This window comes from Durio zibethinus, chromosome 5, assembly GCF_047325235.1.
Source record: "Durio zibethinus cultivar Kanyao isolate XHJ-2024 chromosome 5, ASM4732523v1, whole genome shotgun sequence".
In the NCBI taxonomy this organism is placed as follows: Eukaryota; Viridiplantae; Streptophyta; class Magnoliopsida; order Malvales; family Malvaceae; genus Durio; species Durio zibethinus.
Window position 1 is genome coordinate 27,529,758 of NC_143166.1, and position 19,945 is coordinate 27,549,702.

The 19,945-nt window shown below is 30.7% G+C and overlaps 2 protein-coding genes and 1 non-coding gene across 3 annotated transcripts; 2 read left to right on the forward strand and 1 right to left on the reverse strand.

Moving 5' to 3' along the window:
- The first annotated feature begins 864 nt into the window (after positions 1–864).
- Positions 865–5,263, forward strand: LOC111282973 (putative protein phosphatase 2C 52). Its single transcript, XM_022871296.2, is given in 7 exon segments — positions 865–1,075; positions 2,539–3,049; positions 3,156–3,506; positions 3,593–3,710; positions 3,796–4,019; positions 4,599–5,054; positions 5,056–5,263. Coding segments are annotated over 6 exon segments (1,467 nt in total). The 5' UTR covers positions 865–1,075; positions 2,539–2,788; the 3' UTR covers positions 5,113–5,263.
- Positions 5,264–6,226: 963 nt separating this feature from the next.
- On the forward strand, positions 6,227–8,584 carry LOC111282522 (putative cell wall protein). The gene has a single exon (XM_089761493.1). It carries the CDS (start codon positions 6,766–6,768, stop codon positions 7,135–7,137), a length of 372 nt encoding a protein of 123 aa, XP_089617619.1. The 5' UTR covers positions 6,227–6,765; the 3' UTR covers positions 7,138–8,584.
- Positions 8,585–15,928: 7,344 nt separating this feature from the next.
- Positions 15,929–16,032, reverse strand: LOC149518879 (small nucleolar RNA R71). Its single transcript, XR_016342519.1, has one exon. It is a non-coding gene; the product is annotated as a small nucleolar RNA R71 (small nucleolar RNA).
- Positions 16,033–19,945: the final 3,913 nt, after the last annotated feature.

Sequence of the window (19,945 nt, forward strand, 5' to 3'; positions counted from 1 at the left end):
AATATAGAATCTTACTTAAATTTCATCCAAATTTTGATATAACTCTTAAAATTTATATCAAATCCTCTCAAATTTCATTAAGAGCTTTTGAACTTAAAAAGAGACAACTGGTACCTTAGATAGATCTAGTCGTTGATTAAAGGGTTAAAGGAAGTTGAGAAAATTGTTTGGCATGCGCGCAAAAAAAAAAAAACAAGAACGTGGGGGAAGTGTGTTAGGAGATAGATTGTGCATGATTTCGAGTCGGAGAGTATAGCTGCGGTGACAAATCAAAACCAAAGCCCAAAGTTCCCCAACCTCACAAACTTCCCTGCCTGGCTGCTGCCGCCCACATCAAATCCACATTTCCATGTTCTTTCGCTTTCCCATGTCCTTGTTTGAAATTTCCACCCCCTTCGCTCCAGGGCAACTAGGCAAAATCAAACCCAAAAAACCAAAAAAAACAGAAGTTTATACTTAATGTACAATGTAAAATTTTATATATTATTAAAAAATTAAAAGATATTATTCTATTAATAAGTTAATATTAATTTTTAAAATAAATATATAAAAATTAATATTTTAAAAAAATTTATAATATTATTATTTTATTTATTTTATTAATAAAATAAAATAATTTGATTCATTAATAATATATAAAATTATAAAAAATTATTTAATATACTAAAAATAAAATTTTAAATTTTACAAACAAAATTAAGATAATAACACATATAATTTTAAAAAATAAAAAAAGTTAATTAAAAAAACATATTATTATTTTAATTTTATTTATAAAATTAAAAACTTACACTATATATATAAAATAATTTTTCTAAAATTATACACCGTCACGTATAAACCTAACAAAAAAAAATCGTAATAATCTCGCGAACCAGTGACTACAAAGACTTTCTCTTTCTCTCTCCATTTTGGCTTGCTCTTCTTTTGCAATTAATGAATCACCCACTTTCCTGCGCTTACTCCTAGCAATTATTATCACCTCTCTTCCGTCTCTCTCTCTCTCTCTCTCTCTCAAGTCTGGTGCTCTGCTTCTGCTACTTCCAAAGAAAGTGAAATTTTGCAAACAACAAAGGTACTTTCTTTCGTTTTGGTTTATGTCTTTGCTAAATGATAACATTAAACACTTGTCATTCACTGAATTTCGTCTGTCAACTACGTTTTTGTTCCTGGGTACTCTTTGGACCGTTTATTTAGCTAAACTAAAACATTAGCCATGCAACAAAGCCTCTAGCTTGTTGTAAGCTTGTAAGATCCTTTTTCCTCTCTTCTGAAAACTTGAGGTAAAAGCACAAAACAAAGAAAAAAGAAAAGAAGAAAGATTTTTATTTTTGAATTTCTAAGAGTGGAAGTCTCAACTTTCAATTCTGCTTTATCTCTGCATTTTATTTTATTTTATCTTATTTTTGATTTAACAGAACAGTGAATTTGATTTTTCTGTTCTGTTATTTATGTAATATTTGATCTCTATTGTTCTCTTTTTTGTTTTCTCTTGATTCTGTTTTTGACAAAACCATTATTTTGTTTCATCTTTTTCTGCTTTTTCCGTTTTTGCTTAATCTCCTTTTGGTTTTTCCCCAACTCACTATTCAAATTTTGAAACGATTTTCTTCCCTTTCCTTTGTCTCTCTAAAAGAGTTTTACGCTCTGTTTGGTCTGAGAAAACTAAAATCAGCTTCGTCTTTTCTTTTCCTCTAGTTTTTAACTTTATCTTTCTTGGTTTTCTCCTGATTCCATTCTTTATTTCAAGCTTCATTAGGCTCAGTTTTTTTTTTTTTTTGGCCCCATTTAAGTAAAATTTTCAATAATCTAATATTTGGTTCCTAGCGTGTAATTGCTTTTCCTTTAGTACGTTTTTTCAGCTAGCCCTTAGTCTTTGTGATCTCTCTTCTGAGTTGTCTTTGTTAACAAAGAGAAGGTAACCTTCAAGCATGATCTTCAAATTTCAATGCTTTTAATTTTTGTTTTCTCCGCAATATCTCACTCCAGCAATACTACTCGTAATTTCCAACCATAAATGTGCCATGGAGATTAAAAAAAGGACTTTGTTTTTTTTATAGGCTTCTGTGAATGAGAGGTTTGCTTGATGTTTGTTAAGTAAGATCTTGTTGGATTTACCTTTTTTTCTTTGTTCTTTGTTTGAAAATGCAAATGGGTTTTCATTGTAATTGAAAATGCCGCTAGGGAAAATAAATTGTTTACTTTAATTGTTCAAAAACAAGACATTGGTTCTTGTTTTGTGGTTTATTCCTGGTTTATATGCTCCTTGGTTTGCTGATTTTCTGTCTTTACCACCTTTCCTTTTTCTATAAGTAGTTTGTGGACCAATTACATAAGGTCTCACCAACTGAATTGTATCAATGTGTTTCTTATCAATGACAAACTATTAGGACAGACTTTAAGTATATTATATTCTGGTGTCACATGGAAGATTTTTATATGCATTTTGTTCAATTTTATAGATTTTTTTACATGCAGCCATACCTGGAACTGGGGAATAAACAAATCAATTAACTAATATCCTCTTCTTTTGTTCAGCTGGTTTTGTCATCGATCTACGGAACCCTTAATGGATTATATTTGACCTGAGTTTTAAAGATTCCCAGTTTTGTAAATTGAGGTGTAAAGTAGCCTGTGATCTGATGTGTGGGAATCCTTGGTGTGATAGTATTTGGCTTGGTTGACCATTCCAGCAACTTCATATAATTTCACGTGAGATCTGTTCTGGCTCAAGGAGGAACCTTGTCCTTTAAACTTCATCAAATGTCTTCTTACTGGAGCTGAGGAAATGGGGTGTTGTGTCTCCACTAGTAGTCGGAGTACCTGCAGTACCAGGAGCCGTGGGGAGGCAGTTTCTCCTACGTGTTTTGAAATTGGATATTGTGGGCAGAAGAGAACCAAGAGAACATTCTCAGATCGTGTTGTTGGATTGCAGCATTTACCCTCGTTACCCAATCGGATTTTCACAAATGGAAAGAGCAGAAGTTCTTGCATATTCACTCAGCAGGGTCGCAAGGGAATAAATCAGGATGCCATGATTGTATGGGAAGTATGTTCTAGATGTTAATTTGAATTTGAGATCCTTTAATTCTGAGATTCGTTTATATTTTGATGTTACCAGCTCAACGACATTGATAAAATTAAAATTCCTGTAGGATTTCATGTCAGAAGATGTGACTTTTTGTGGTGTTTTTGATGGCCATGGTCCACATGGTCACCTCGTTGCTCGCAAAGTGAGAGATGTCCTGCCCCTTAAGTTGCTCTCCTCTATGCATTCTTATCAGTCAAGGCAAAATGGGTCAGGCCGTAAATGTTTCAAGGGGAATTCGAAGAAATCAGATGGTGGAGATTCTGAGAGGGATGGCTCTGCTGACGAGGACCGATTAAATTCTTTATGGAGGGAATCATTCATGAAGTCATACAAGGCCATGGATAAAGAGTTGAGGTCCCATCCTAATTTGGACTGCTTCTGTAGTGGTAGCACTGCTGTCACTATAGTGAAACAGGTATGACAGAAGCACTGCGTGCTTCTCATCATCTTCGTTTTTTCTTGCTTTCATCTAATTCATGTGGGTTGATTTTACTATTTTAGGGTTCCAATCTTTTCATGGGATATATTGGGGATTCTCGAGCAATTATGGGATCTAAAGACAGCAATGATTCAATGGTGGCAATCCAATTGACAGTTGATCTGAAGCCTGATTTACCTAGTACATCTCAAACAAATTTTTTCTTTACCTTGTGGGCATACTTAAACGGATATAACATACTAAATGCTAAATTTAAATGCTTCAGGGGAAGCTGAAAGGATTAAAAGGTGCAAAGGTAGGGTCTTTGCATTGCAAGATGAACCTGAAGTTCCTAGAGTATGGTTGCCATTTGATGATGCACCTGGGCTAGCAATGGCTCGAGCTTTTGGGGATTTTTGTTTGAAGGAATATGGTGTTATCTCTATACCTGAATTTTCCCACCGTTTCCTTACGGAGAGAGATCAATTTATTGTCCTTGCGTCAGATGGGGTAATTTTTTCAACTCTGATTATCCATTTATTTGTTATATGTGAATTTTGTTCCAATATCTTTGGTTTATTGAGGGTTGACCAGAACATTTTCTGCTGTATGTTAAATACTATAAAGTTAAAAAAAGGAAGCTCAAATGCATAAAAGAGTTGCAGACAGAACAAGAGTGGCTTACTTAAAGAATCAAAATTTAAACACAGAGTCACCAATGTAGATCAAAATGAGTACATACATTAAACAGTGTATTTATATATCACAATATAGTGCATGGTAATTCTCAGGCGACTTGGGCTGTATTTATCTCGCATGTTACAATAAAAATTTTATAAATGCTTCAACACATAAAAGGGTAGAATAAAAGATCAATACAAAACTTTTACCATCCACTGGCAACCGCTGCAGGAAAGAACTATGATAAAATTAATCCAAAGGAGCAAATCAGTGTCTTTTTGAGTTGCATGGTCCATGGCTCATAGCGATTGTTGAATAAGGCCTCTTCAAGAAATGCAGGCTTGCCATGATAAGGCAAAAAGTAAGATAATTAGATTTTTCTCCTTAACATTAACATTTTTATTTCAGGTTTGGGATGTATTGAGCAATGAAGAGGTGGTTGAGATTGTATCCTCAGCGCCTACCCGGTCATCAGCTGCCAGGATTTTGGTCGACTCAGCTGCACATGAATGGAAATTAAAGTACCCTACATCAAAGATGGATGATTGTGCTGTTGTTTGCTTATTTTTAGATGGGAAAATGGACTCAGAATCAGATTACGAGGAACAGGGCTTTTCTTCTGCAACCCTTCAGAGTAATCATTCTGGTAATGCAGTTGAATCTGACGATGGCCAGAAGTCGGAGCCATCTTTGCAGAGGAATTTTACCGTTAGATCATCAGAAGAAAGTGATAGTTACGGAAGACAACCACCAGGATTTGAAGGAAATGTCGATACAGTTGCAGGTGAAGATCAAAACTGGTCAGGCTTGGAAGGTGTCACACGAGTGAACTCACTTGTCCAACTTCCAAGGTTTTCCGAGGAAAGGCCAAACCCATAAATTTCGTATTGCCTGGTACGAAACTGGACTGGTTTTGTTGTAATATTTTGGCTTTCTAGCCTACATTAGATCCAAGGAAAGTCCTTGTGAATTGGTGATATTGTGCAAGTGAATCCATTGCCACAGCAATTTGTTCTGTTTGTATTGCACCGAAGATTTTAGGAAAAATGAAAAGCCCCGTCGAAGTTGTTGCACTTGATCGGTACAGTTCTGCAAAATATGATTCCACTCCCTTTAAATTATCCAAATTCTGGAGGCGATCAATCAGTTTGTATTACCCATGGTTAAAGCCAGATAGAAAACTGAACTGCATGCGGTCTAAATGTGGATTTCTGCTCCTAGCGCCTTCTAGCCCTGCCTTCTCTAATCTCAGCCAAAAATATGAAATGGATAAAGAAAGAATGATTAATTCATATTTTGAAAATTTCTTCAAAGCCACACCGTGCAATGATGAGTTGAACTAGTTGACTAATTTGGATGATCAACTACTGACATTTCTTGGGCATTGGGACGTTGAAGATATTTCAACCCAAAAGGTACTCAGACGGAGAGCATATTCAGATGTAGATGAGATGAACTTTAGGCTACTGTTTTTTTTCAACGAGGTGCATCACGATTCACATGGTTGTCCTACATACAGGCGCTGACCAATTATAGCTGATTTAAACCCTCTGCCACTAAATTTATTGCATTTATTTCACTGACTCAAATAGGGGAGGTTCTGCAATTTCCATCAGTATCTTGAAGCATACTGAATCATAAGAAGAAAAGCACAATTCATGATGGGTTTAATTAATGTTTTAGAAAATTCGAACTGTCCAATCTTAACAGTTGCATATATTGGTTTATGGACTTCACAATACTCTAGTATATATTGAAAAGAAAAATTAAGTATAGCGAACCGGGTTTTGTTCAGTTGAGTCTTTTTAACTGAATTATGGGTAAAAACTAAAATCATAGTAAGTGCAAGTTAAATCAGCATTACTTCGGTAAATCAATAGAGAATGTTCATCTCACCAAGATTTTTACACGCATTGAATATATTCATTGCCTCCTTGTTTAGTTGGTGGCGTTTAACTTTTTCTGACATTAATTTGTATGTCACCATAACACAAAGACGCTCCAATTAGGGAACGCCAAATGCAGGCAATAAAAATAACTTGACGTTGTCGAGAATGATTCTGATAAAGTATATATTCACTTCAACAGACAGAAATGAGAATAATCAAATTATAGCTATGAAATAGAAAGTCAATGAAGTAGAAGCAAAAATTTGCTTTTAAACGGCTTTTTACTAGAAAAAGCGCCAACCCATCTCGAATTCTTCAGCTTTTGTCAGCTACTGAAGGAACGGATGCTTTGTTTAGGAAAAAGGCTTATACATACTATTATGCACTGGCAATAGCTTTTAAGAGGAAAATCTCACGACTCACGGCAAAATGGCACCCAGCTCGACAACACCTAAGCCACCTAACCTTCCTATGCATGCTACATAATTACATGCTGTTTTCTGTTTTTAGCAACGTCTCCTTCAATAGTATTTCACAATGGAACCTCCTTTAACTCACAGCCAAATGATCAACCAACTTACTTAAACCTCGCTTATAACTATAAGAAGTGTTATTCTCTTCCCCCTTTGCACCATCCCAGAACCAATCCTGTCTCTTGACTGTTTACTCTCGATACTTCTCTGGTAATGGCTTACAAAATTAGTTCCTTGCTTCTTGCTCGAGTTTTCCTCATTAGCATCTGTTTGCTATTGCAGGGCAAGCAGTTGCAACACGTGACATCCCAAGATAAATTGAATGATGCTCAAATGAAACAGCCGGAGTGGCTGATTGAACATGATCACAGCGTGCTCATTCCACGCATTGGACGAGTGATGCTGCCAACAGTTTTCAAACCTCACAATCGATACACTGGCAGCGCTGGTGGCAACATTGGTGGCAGAACTGGTGGAACTGGCAATATTCATGGTGGTGATGACACATTTGTTCCAAACCCTGGTTTTGAGGTGCCAATTCCTGGCTATGGTGCTGAAGGTGAAGGAAAACACAGACATCCTTGAGCATACTTGGCTATGAACCTTTCAATCAATTAGAGACTAAAGGCAATTAGATCTAGATGCGGTCTTTTGGTGTCCCCTTGTGTTCAGTCCAGTCCAGTGTATTCAAGTGTTTAACGTGATATGAATTCGAGTTTGTCTTTTTAGCCCAGCCTAGGATTTGTAATTCTTTTTGTTTCAGGATAAAACAATACGTGCTAGATGTAAGCGTTTTAGTTGTCATTTCCATTGGGTCCAGAGCCTTCTTTGCATTTTCCACTAGGATAATTATTTGTTGCCAAGCAATCATACATTTCAATTTCCAAATTAATTATGGTCCACGCCTATTACCCTGCTTTCTTATTTGATCATTTTAGATCCTACGGCTGAACCTGCCTCTTACTTTGCAGGCTTAAATATACTGATTTGGTCATTTGAAATGTCAAGGATGATTCGGCGGTGAGCAGTACCATTGGTCAGCATCAATGTACTCAAATGTGTCGATTGAGAGGGAAAGGAAGGAACTTAATATTCTCCAAAAAGTATGCTCAGCTACTGGTAGTTCATTAACTGCAATGAGATAGGATAAATGGTGGTATTTAAAAATATTCATAGCCCTAGAACATTCTTTTCCTTGTCAATAACTGAAATGTTAATCACTTGTAGATCAGAATGCTTTCAAATTTAAGAGTGCTAACCACTGTCAGTAAGCAAAAATGAAGCAAAGCCATTTCAAAAGGGACAGCTGAAGAAAATGCAAAGTCGCTAATCATTGACAATGAAGAAACAGTTAGACCCTCCTCAAGCCTTCAAACAGACAATTGATAGATCAATGTACCCAAAAGAGGAAAAAAGGGAACATCATGAAGAAAAATACAAGTACATACATAGTCCACTTAAAGCAGATCAGTCATTTGGTTCCTTTCAACTGTTCTTTTGCCTCCACCTTTCAAATCAAGTAAATTGTTAAAAGGAGTGCTTAGCTGCAACATCAAGAAAGCTAACTACTAGTTCCACATGAAGAAATCTTCTATAAGAATAAAATTTGAAGTACTTGGAGGGAGTGAAATAAATGTGCATTTGATCAGACAACCACCATCGATTCATCAGAAACATCAATCTATAATTCGAATTAAAAAAATAATTGTTAACATTTCATTTTAACTCAAAATATATACCATAATTGAATGAACATTAGGCGGTTTTGAAACAATTAAATCTAACTTATTCGCAGGACCACTGACTGAAATTACATTCATCATTCCCCTGAAACAAATAAAAAAGCACAAAAAATTGGACATAATTATTCGAAGATAAAGAATAAGCAGCGAATGAAAATAATTTTCTAATAATTTCGTCCCAAATTGTCATTGCTCACGTAATTTTCAGCCAAGAATTGCGGAAAAATCTTGTCATTGTTATGTTCTAAATCGAACTTATATTTGAAGAAAGATAACATAATTGTACCAATGATTCAGAATAATTAAAGAACATAATCTCTGGAACAAACCGATGTTTGAAAATGTCCCCATCTTTGGAACTTTAAACTGACATGTAAAGAATTATCCTGAAGAAAAGAGTGAAACAGTTGCAATTCATAAAATGGGCAAGGAAAGATTATGAAATAAAAAAACTATAAAAGAAATGGCTAAATGGGTATTTAATAAAAGAAAGAAAAGTGTGAGATGAATAATCAAAAGAAATGAAGCATCTTGAAAAGAATGAAAGTGAGGAAACCGAAGAAGACGAAGAGGAAAATGTAGTCCACCATTACGAACAACTTGGTTGACCCATGATTTCCTTTCTTCTTCTTCGACTCATCTAATGCTTCGAGTTGCGCCATTTAGCCAAGGTATCTAGGGATTTCACTGGAAAAAATAGAATTTGGGGATCTGGACTTTGGGCTTGGCATTTTATAGGGAGGGCTCGTGTTGGCACCGCCAACATTTACTCAACGCATCATTCTATTTTTAATATCTTAGTTTTTATTCCTCGCATCTTGAAAGTTTTTAAATGGATCTCACTTTTTTTTGTCCTCCGCACCTCAATTTTTTAAAAAATATTTTTTATAAGTGAAATTATTTAAATATTATTTTTATAATTATTTAAATATTTATTAATTTTAAAAAATTATAACACTTTTCAAAAATATATTTTTGAGAAATCATAAGATTTCTCAAAAATATATTTGTGAAAGTGAATTAGCCAAATTTTATAAAAAAAATTATAAGAAATGAAGTTTTGTTAAAATTATTTATAAATTATCGTAATAAAAAAGTTACTATTAAAAATAAAAAATTTTAAAATTAATACAAAATTACTTTTAATATTTTAATTGTAGAAATGTATAAAAAATATCAATGTTTTTGAGCTAATTAAATATCTTGAAATTTTAATAAAGATAATCATCGTCTTGGTTGTGAAAAATTCAAACTAAGTCTTGAACCCATTAGTCAATGAAAGCACAATTGGTTGAGTTAAATTAGGAACTTAACTCGAAGTTGGAGATTTTCTTAATCAGCATTACATGCTCAAGAATAAGGAGTTAGTATAATTAATATTACTGAATACTATATAATTTTATCAAAATTTAATATTTTAATTAGAAAAACCTATTGTAATAAGTAAATAGAGAGATTTTTTTCAAGTAGTTCAGTTTAATTAAAGTTATTATAAAATTTTAATAATTGATAAAAAATATTTATTAAAAAATAATAAATTTCAAATTTATAAAAAAAAGATTTGCTATTTTATCTTTAATTTAATTAAGCTCTCATAAGATATTTTTTCTTTAAAATGAAAATTTTTCTTTAAAATGAAAATTGTAAAAATAACTTTTTTTGTTAATTTTAAAATTTATTTTTTAATAATTTTTTTATTACATTTATTTACAAATAATTTTAATAATTTTTTTTTTTAAATTTTTCATAAGATTTCACTTTTAACACTTTCGAAAATGTATTTTTTAGAAGTGTTATAACTTCTCAAAAATGCATTTTTGATAGGTGTTATGACTTTTTGTAAAATAGATTTTTGAAAGTTATAAAGTTTGTAAGAATAGTATTTTAATAATTTCACTTATAAAAATTTTTTTTTAAAAAAGGTAGGGTGTATAGTACAAAAATTGGATTGCATTTAGAATTTCTCTCACACTTTACACCAAAAATACAAATTTCCTTCAAACCCAAACACCTCATCTCTTTTTCCTCACACCTCAAACCTAAATCGTAAACTTTAGGATTTAAAGCGCCAAACTAAGCCAAATTTGAAGGAAATTTCATGCATTTGAAGTTGAAAGCATAAAATTAGAGGTAAATTGTTTGTTCTTTTTACTTTTTTATTTAATTTCGTATTTACTTTCGTAAGATTTCATGTTGAAATATTTGGTGTGATTTAAAACTTTCAAAAATAAATTTTTGAAAGTTTTTAAAGCTCCTAAAGGTTTCTGAAAGTTATTAAAGCTCTTAAAGGCTTATAAACATTCATTTTCAAAAAATATTAAAAATTTTTGAAAATAGATTTTGGTATATTGAAAAAGTTTTCCAGATCTTAATGGTTAAAAGAATCATGAAATAATCAACAAGAACTGGTACCAAAGATTGTTCATGCAAATCTCTCAGATTTTCAAAGCTAAAATTTATTACAAATTTTATTATAGATCTTCAAAGATTGTTCATTATAGGTGATTTTTGTTAGGACCAAAAGTTCTTGGGACTGAACTGACTTTTCTTGAGTACCAATAAAAGTCACTTATAATGAATAGTTCTTGAGACCAACAAAAGTCACCTACAATGAACAATACTTTTGTTGATCCCAAGACTATGCATTATAGGTGACTCATCCTTAGTCTAGCCTGCAACAATTAAAGAAACCCAACCAAACGTCGACTAGACTGGCTTTCCCTTAATGGCTTTTTTATCCTAATCACATGTTGATTGAACTACCTTTTATTCAATCACTTTGTTATTCCAACTAGATGTTGAATGCATTAGCTTTTCTTAACTTGCTTTGTTAACCTATTCACTTTCCTCTCTTTCAAATACAAGATCACACGACAATCAATTAGGTTATTCTTGAAACTGGCTTTACAAAGCAATATTTCTTAACAATAAAAAACTCACTATCAGTAATGGTAAAGTGCTATATAGAAAAGGTATGTTTAAGCACTACCTAACCATTTCATTCTACATAAGCCCAAATGGACTGACAGAGAGTACATTCATAAGTTCCTAAGAAGAATTACCGTTAGGAGTTGAATCAAGAACTACTTTACTTATGGAAATTAAACAAAATCATAATTTTGAAAAAAAAATACTTTCATAAATGTATTTTGGATCTTGCATTATTATTTGAAAATGCATTTTTGGTACATTGAAAAAGTTTTCAGAAATGAATATTCAATAACTGTTGTTCACTTTTGGAATCATTTTTCAACAAATAACTTGTTTTTTCAAAAATGAATTTCTAAAACTTACTATTCCATTTTGGATATGTAAGTCTGGCCACATTCACATTCTTTCAAAAATTCATTTTCGATAAAACCCATTCAGAAAAAAATTTGATTTTTTGTAGGGTTTAGGGTGAGAAGAAAGCTAGTGGTGCTAGTTTGGAAATGAGAAGAAGAGAAAAAAAAAAAAAAGAAAAAGAAAGGGTGTGAAAGATTAATAGATAATTTACTAATGGGTATTTAAATAATTTCATTAAAAATTAATTTTGTAATAAAATTTTTGGGGGTGTATTAAGTAGTTTTTGGGGTGCAAAGAGAACCTTTTTTTATATTCTATTTTTTTTTATTACTATTACTACTTTCTAGTTTCCTATCATGTTTTTTACAATTTATAAATGTAGGTGCATTGTACGTGAAGCTTTAGACTAAAAAATATATTGGATTTGTATTTTTTTAAGGATAATACTTACTTTAAATAGGCCTTTTAATTACTATATTTGTTTTAATGTAGAATCTAAACTAAAAAACATTTTAAATCGGTACTTAAACTTCATTTTCATCTATTAAGTTGCCCCACTCTCTTTACACCATTAAAATAAAACTAATGTAGTAGTCAACACTGATGTGGATGACAAGAGGCTGTCATGTGGTAGTAATGTAGTAGTAATTTGATTGCCATATGTCATTTTAAAAAAAGAAACTAAAACATTTAGGAATTCTAAAAATATTATTTCTTTTTTCTTATAAATAATTATTTTTTCCTTTTATTTTTTTTTTTTTTCATTTGTCTTCTCTTTCTCCTTTTTTCCTTTTTCGATCTAAAATAGACCTTTTCTCATTAGGATTTCCAGCTTTCGCTCATGTTATCGATGTCATCGTTGGCAACCTTTTATCATCGCTGGTTAATGTTCATTTTGCCCAAATTTTCATCATTAATTTCTCTTAGTCTCTTCTTTCCTTGCTTCTAAATAAATTTTCCTAAAAAGCCATGGATTAGCCAAGATCTAAAGCCAAAATCCAAAACTCTAAGTCTCTAAAAAACCCTCTGTTGTCATCCAAACCAGTTAAAATTTAGATATGTTTTTCCTTTTTTTTTGTTCTTTCTTCCCATGGTTTTTGGTTTCTCAAAATCTCTTTATTGTTGTGAGGCGTGACCTACATCACTGACAATTTTAACCATACCACCATTAAAAATTTTCTTTAAACCTTATCCTTTTTTTTATTGAAAAACACTAAAACCCAAACCTAAAGAAAAAAAAATTAGCCTCCAACTAAAACCTTACACAACTCTCTTCTTGAACCTCTTCATTTTTTCCTACCTTTTTTCCTTTTAAAATCTTTTTTCAAATCCTAAGAAAAACTCATAACTCTATAAAATAGAGTTATGAAGGCTTGTTTTTAAAGCTTAATTGGTTGATTTGTTCTTAGTTTTTAGTAAAATGTTCTTTTTACTCCTAAATGGTTGAAAATTTTATTTTGTGTTCTTTTAAAAAAAAGAATGAATCTTAGTAAATCTCGGTGTTTCTTGAAGATTTTTGGATAATTCTTGATGCATAATGGAATCTTGGAATATTCTTGTTATATTCTTGTGTTTTTTAGAAATCTTAGAGTTAAATAATGGGAAGATGTTCAAAAATGGTTTTGTGGAATTTAGAGAAGTTAAATTGATACAATCTTGAATAAAGATAAAAAAAATTCATGCAAGATTCAAGTTGATAATTTAAGCAATTAATGAAGGTAGAATTGTAATTTTAAGTGAATCTAAGTCCATAGTAGCTTATGTAGGTGCACATGTATGGAATCATTATTTGATGACAGGGCATGGAGTTTTTTCTTATTAATTAAGAAAAATGGCGTGGAAGATGATATAGCATTATGAGGTGACAATTCTATTTACTTTTCTACTTGGATTTGGTTTTCTTATTCTTAGTAGAATTTGTTATTGCTAATTCTGCTAGGAGTAAGATTAGCATAAAGCTATAATAGGAGCATAGAATGAGCAACATTAAGGAAGAGTTCTATATGAAGTGATACTCTAGTTTTCTTCAAGAATTCAAGTCAAGCTGTGTACTACAAGAAGAGTTCAAGATTGAAGCATTTTGAATTAAGTTTCTAGAAGTTTATACAACATAGCCAAATGCACTTTCTTTGGTATACAAGATTTGGTTATTCATTCTTTTATGCATGATTTTTATTGCTAAATGATAGATAAGATCTAAAAGACAAGAATGGTCTACAAGTTTTCTTTTTAAAGAATTCTTGTTGAAGTTAGTTACAAAAAGCATTCTTGCATTCAAGAAACCTAATCCAACCGAAAATGTGCAAGCTCTCTTAAAAGATCTAGCTTGGTCGAACATATAAAGGTTTTCTTAAGCCTATAAATACATCATTAAGTCTTAGAACAAGGGTCTAAGGGGCTAGGGTGATAGACCAATCTTTAAGCTTTCTTGTTTTAAAGTTTTCCAAGTTTTCTTTAGCATTCAAACTTTTGATGTTAAAGATTTATTGTTCTTTTAGTTTTTTGGATTTTAAGATTAGTTTATGCATATTCCTTTTAAGTTTTCAATTAATTAAATTCTATTTTATGTTCTTTTTCAATTTGGTTTTTATTTATATTGGTTTAAATATTAATTTTGCTTTCGGTTTTGCATTCTTGCTTTTTGCAATTTGTAATTCTTGCTTTATAATTGTTCAATCCATTTGGTTTATGTTCTGTTTTAGTATAAATCTTTCAATTGCAATTTAAATCTTGTTTAAAGCTTTCAGTTATTGAGTTTAAGAGTGGATTTGATTCAATTTACGCTTATGTTGTTTGATTGCATGTTTAGGGTTTAAATATAGTTTATTTGCATGATTTGTTGCATGTTCTATTGATTTAATTGTTTATTTTTTAATTCAATTTCTATTTTAGTTTTTAGGTTGATATTAAGTTAATTATTGCATCTTTAATATTGATTTCAATTTGGTCTAGGGTTCTTTAATTAGGGTTGCATGAAATTACATGAGATTAGGGTTTACAAATTTTAATTTGCATATATCGGTTTAGTTTAATTTTTTTTTGTTTTAATTTGATTTAATTGCATGTTAATTGGTTAATTTAAATTTATTGCATAGTTTTAAAGATATTTAGAATTTTGGTTTTATTAGTATTGCATGATTTACATGTTAATTGCATTAGGTTTATATTTGGTTTTGCATAATTGATTCTATAGCATTTGGTTTTAATTCTTTTGTTCAATATTGCATGTTTATTTGCTTAAGTCTATTTGGTTATTGTTATTAGGGTTTATATTAGTGTTTAGATTTTGCTTTTTAGTTTAATATGCATGTTTAATTGTTTAATTGAATTCGATTTATGCTATTTAGGGATTATTTAGTTATGTTTTGAGTATTTGCATGTTAAAGTTGTTTAATTGAGTTAATTGTTTTCAATTTAGTTGAGTCATGTTTATTTGATTTTGGTTTTAATTGAATTGCATATTACAGTTTTGGTTTTGGCTATTTTGAGTTATTTGAAGCTTGCTTAGTTTACTTACATATTGGTTTATATTAGTATTGTATGTTTTAGGTTTTATTTGATTAGTTTACCTTATCTTTGATTTGATTTATCTAAGAATAAGCTTAAGGGAAACAATTTTGGTATATGTCATTTCATATATACAATCTCTGAAGGAATGATATTTTTCTTATTATTATATTACTTGTATGATTCAATGTGATTGTAGATTACTTATCAAGTTTTTGGCACCGTGGTAAGGGAATTTTTGAAGAAGTAGTTGCAATATCAATACTAATCACTCTGCTTGTAGCTTAGATTTTATTTTTCTTGTTTTTAATCTATTTGGTTATTCTTGTTTTCTATGCCAAGGATTGAAAGTTCTAATTTAGTACCTTTAGATAAAAAAGACTGAGAAAACACTTAAAAAGATAAAAAAAAAAAAAAAGTAAAAAGCAAATAACTCTTGTTTCACCTATAGTTGATCAATTACAAGAAAATCAGAGAACACTTAGGGACTATGCTTTCCTTCAATTAGATGGTCTTCAAATGAGCATTGGTAAGATGGCTATTCAGGCTAACAGTTTTGAATTGAAACCATCAATTATCAATATGATTCAAAACTATGTTCATTTTTGTGGCTTACCTAATGATGACCCCAATATTCATTTTACTAATTTATTTGAGATTTGTGATACTTTTAAACAAAATGGTGTTACTGATGATGCCATTAGACTAATATTATTTTTTTTTTCTTTCAGGGATAAAGCAAATAGTTGACTTGTATCTCTACCTTATGGTTAGATTACTAATGGGGATGGCTTAGTTAAGAAATTTTTAACTTGGTTCTTTTTCCATCTATAACAGCTAAGATATGCAATGAGATTGCATCTTTTAAGTAATTTGAGGCTGAATTTCTATTTGATGCATGGGAGAGCTACAAGGAGCTTTGAAGAAGGTATCCTCACCATGGTTTGTCCAAATGGTTGCAAGTTCAAATTTTTTAGAATAGGTTAATGAGACAAGCTAGGACTACCATAAATATTGCTATTGGTGTGGCTTTAATGAGTAAGGCTATGGATGAATCATATGACTTGATTGAAGAAATGGCCATGAATAATTGTGAGTGGACTGATAAGAGGTTTGTACCTAAAAAACCTATTAGCATATATAAACTTGATGCTTTAATTGCTTTGATTTCACAAGTTTTAGCCTTAGCCAAAAAGATTAAGAACTTAGGATCTAACCCTTTTCCTTGCCCTGTTAAAGCCATTCAAAGTCCTTTTATTTCTTGTGATAATTGTGAAAAGAACCATACTTTAAAAAGATGTCCCATTAGAATAGAGCCTATCCATTATGTTGCTCAACCTAGGCAATAATTCAACCCATACTCTAATACCTGCAATCAAGGTGAAAGCAACATCCTAACTTTTTATGTGGTAATGACCAAGGGCAAGCTTTTAATTTTTATAATAGACCTATTAACCCTCATGGTTTCTAACCACTAGTATCACAATAATACCATCCACCTCCACTATCCCAAGAAAATAAACCATTTTTGAAAGAGATGTTCACTAAGATCTTGCAAAACCAAGCAACATCTATTAAGAACTTAGAAGTGCAAGTAGTTCAACTTGCAAATGCCTTTAAAAATCACCTTCAAAGAATTTTACTAAGCAATATAAAGCAAAATCCAAAAAAACAAGGTAAAGAACAAGTTAATAGCATTTTTACACTAGAAAAGGAGGAGCTAAATAAAGTTTTAAGGGAAGTTCTTTATTTGGGTGAGCCCATGGATGATGAAATAAAAAAGAAGCTTAAAAAGAAAGAGATTGAAGAGGAAAATGAAGATGATGATTATGAACCATGTAAAAAAGAAGAAAAAAATCAAAGATAAACTTTTGAAGTAGCATCACCAACACCTAGAACCATACCAAAAATGCTACTTAAAGAGTTAAAGAATCCTATTTTTATGAAAGAGTGTAGTCTTGCACTTCAACATCTTCTTTCTAAAAAGTAAAAAGATCTAAATAGTTTTACCATTTCTTGTAAAATTGTTCATTTAAAATTTGATGAAACTTTTTGTGATCTTGGATGTAGTATAAATTTGATGCCTATGTATAAGATTTAAAAGTTAGTTAAGGAAAAAATCAAATTCCTTATCTTTAGGATAAGATCTAGTTCTTATCTTTTTTATTTTTCTATTATTTTTTTATTTTTTTTATCTTTTTTGTTATCTAGTTTAGTTTATTTATTTTGTAGTTGTTTTTTATGAAAATAAAAGTAAAGATGAATTTTTGATTCTAAAAAACTAACATGGTAATAGAGCTAGAGAGTTGAGTCTAAATCAAAAAATTTTGAGATGGTAAAAACTAATGGAGATAACAAAGTTTTCTAGGTGTCCAATACTGATCAAGGGCAACAAATCACTTCAGAAACACTTTCTTTCACCAAAAATCAACTAGAACACTTGTACAAACTTTTTTAGTCTCCTTCATTTAATATAAACTTTAATCCAGTCTCCATCTTGTTCATTTGCCCAGAAAGGTAACTACTTCACAGCAGCTTTAGTTAGTGTCAGTACCACTTCTTGTCTTCTTTGGATCATTGATTCCTATGCAATTGATCATATAACTTAAACTTTCAATATGTTTTCTTCTTATAAAACTTGTGCAAGGAATCAACAAATTAAAATAGTTAATAGATCTTTTGCAGTTATCACTGAAAAAAGGGTCCATAGTTCTTTCATCCTCTTTTACACTCCATAATGTTCTTCATGTCCCTAATATGTAATGTAATATGTTGTCTATTAGCAAATCAATTTATGATCAAAACTATCAAGTTAATTTTTTTCTCCTCTAAATATGAATTTTAGGATTTAAACTCAGGAAAGATGATTGGCAGTGCTAGACAAAGTGGAATACTTTACTTATTTGAAGATGGAACTGACTTAAAAGGACAACCTCAAAATACTTATCTTAAATCTATTTCTTTTGCTAGTGATAATGAAATTTTTTTATGGCATTTAAAGTTAGGACATCCAAGTTTTCAGTATTTAAAATATTTACTTTCAAAGCTATTCATCAATAAGAATCCATATACATTTCAATGTGAAATTTGTGAGTTAGCAAAACACCACCATGCATTATTCCCCTCACAACCATATAAAGCATGAAGACCTTTTTCTATAATTCATAATGATGTCGAAGACCTTTTAGAACTTTTACACTTTCAGGAAAAAAATGGTTTATCACTTTCATTGATGATTATACTCACATGTCTTAGGTATATTTACTGAATGAAAAGTCTGAAATTGAACATGTTTTTAAAAATTTTCATAAAATAATACTAACTCAATTCCAAAAAAATATTCAAATATTTTGAAGTGATAATAGGAAGGAATACTTTTAATAAAAGTTTGAGAAAATATTTTGAGAAAAATGGTATTGTCCACCAAAGTTCTTATAATGACACACCTCAACAAAATAGAGTGGCTAAAAAAAAACAAACAAACATCTTTTTGAGGTTGCTAGATCTTTAGTATTTACAGCTAAGGTTCTTAAATATTTGTGGAGAGGGGGTATATTTTTATAGCCACTCATTTGATCACTTAGATGCCATCAAAGGTATTACATTTTCAAACTCCTTAGTTTTGTTTAAAAAATGTTTTCCCACATTAGGGATTTTGGTCAATATTCCTCTAAAGATTTTTGGTTGTATTGCATTTGTTCAAATTCACAATCATAATAGGGGAAAACTTGATCCAAAAGCAAAAAAACATGTTTTTATTGGTTACTCTACAATACAAAAATGATACAAATGTTTTGATCCCATTTCGAAAAGGATATTTGTTGATATGAATGTCACTTTTTTTAAACAAAAAAATATGATTTTAATCATCATCTTCAGGAAAAGAGTGAAAGTGAAGGTTCTATCTTTGACATCCAGATAAAAATGCCACCTATGATGTCTACCTTAAATTTAAAGATACCTACAAATCCTACTTTAGAAATAACCAAGATTACCATGGGAATGAATATGTTAAATGCTAAAAACAATGAGCATACCCCTGTTGTTTCATAAAAAAATCACCTAAAAAAAATGTATGAAAAACCAAGTAAAAAATTAAATGAGTTCATTGTCTAATCAAGAAGGAATCCTAATCAAAGAAAAAAGTAATCCACTCTATAGTAGTCCCAAAAATCTAATCCAAGAATAGATTAGATTTTTATCAATCTTCTAGGCATATCTATATCTAAGTTAAGTTCCATTAAGCTTGATTCCCAAATTAAGTTTGTTAATGATTTAAATGTTCCAATTGCTCTTAAAAAAGGTACTAAAGAATGTACTAAACATCCCTTGTCTAATTTTTTGTCATATGAAAAGTTGTCTCCCTTTTTTTTCTTACATTTTCTTCTCAATTATCTAGTATAGACATTCCTAAAAATGTATAGGATCTTCTTAAAGTTCCTAAATGGAAGGAAGCTATTCTTAAAGAGATGAAAGCTCTAAAGCAAAATAAAACTAAGGAAGTAAAAAATTTGCTTGAAAAAAAATCCATAATTGGCTGTAAATAGGTATAGACACCCATCTGTGTCCGGGATCCATTGGAGTTAATTTTTACTAGTATTATTATTATTTTTGTAATATTATTTGTGTTACTTTTACTAGTATATTATAGTATAGTATAGTATAGTATAATATAGTATATTATATTATTATATTATTATATTATGGTGTGGTATTATATTATATTGTATTATATTATTATTATTGTTTTCTTTCTTTTTCTAATTTGTGATTGAAACTAAAATTGAAATCTTGAATTAGCCAAATCAGAATCCCTTTGGCATAGTCAAAGGATTTTTAATTTAAAATCAAGTCAGACT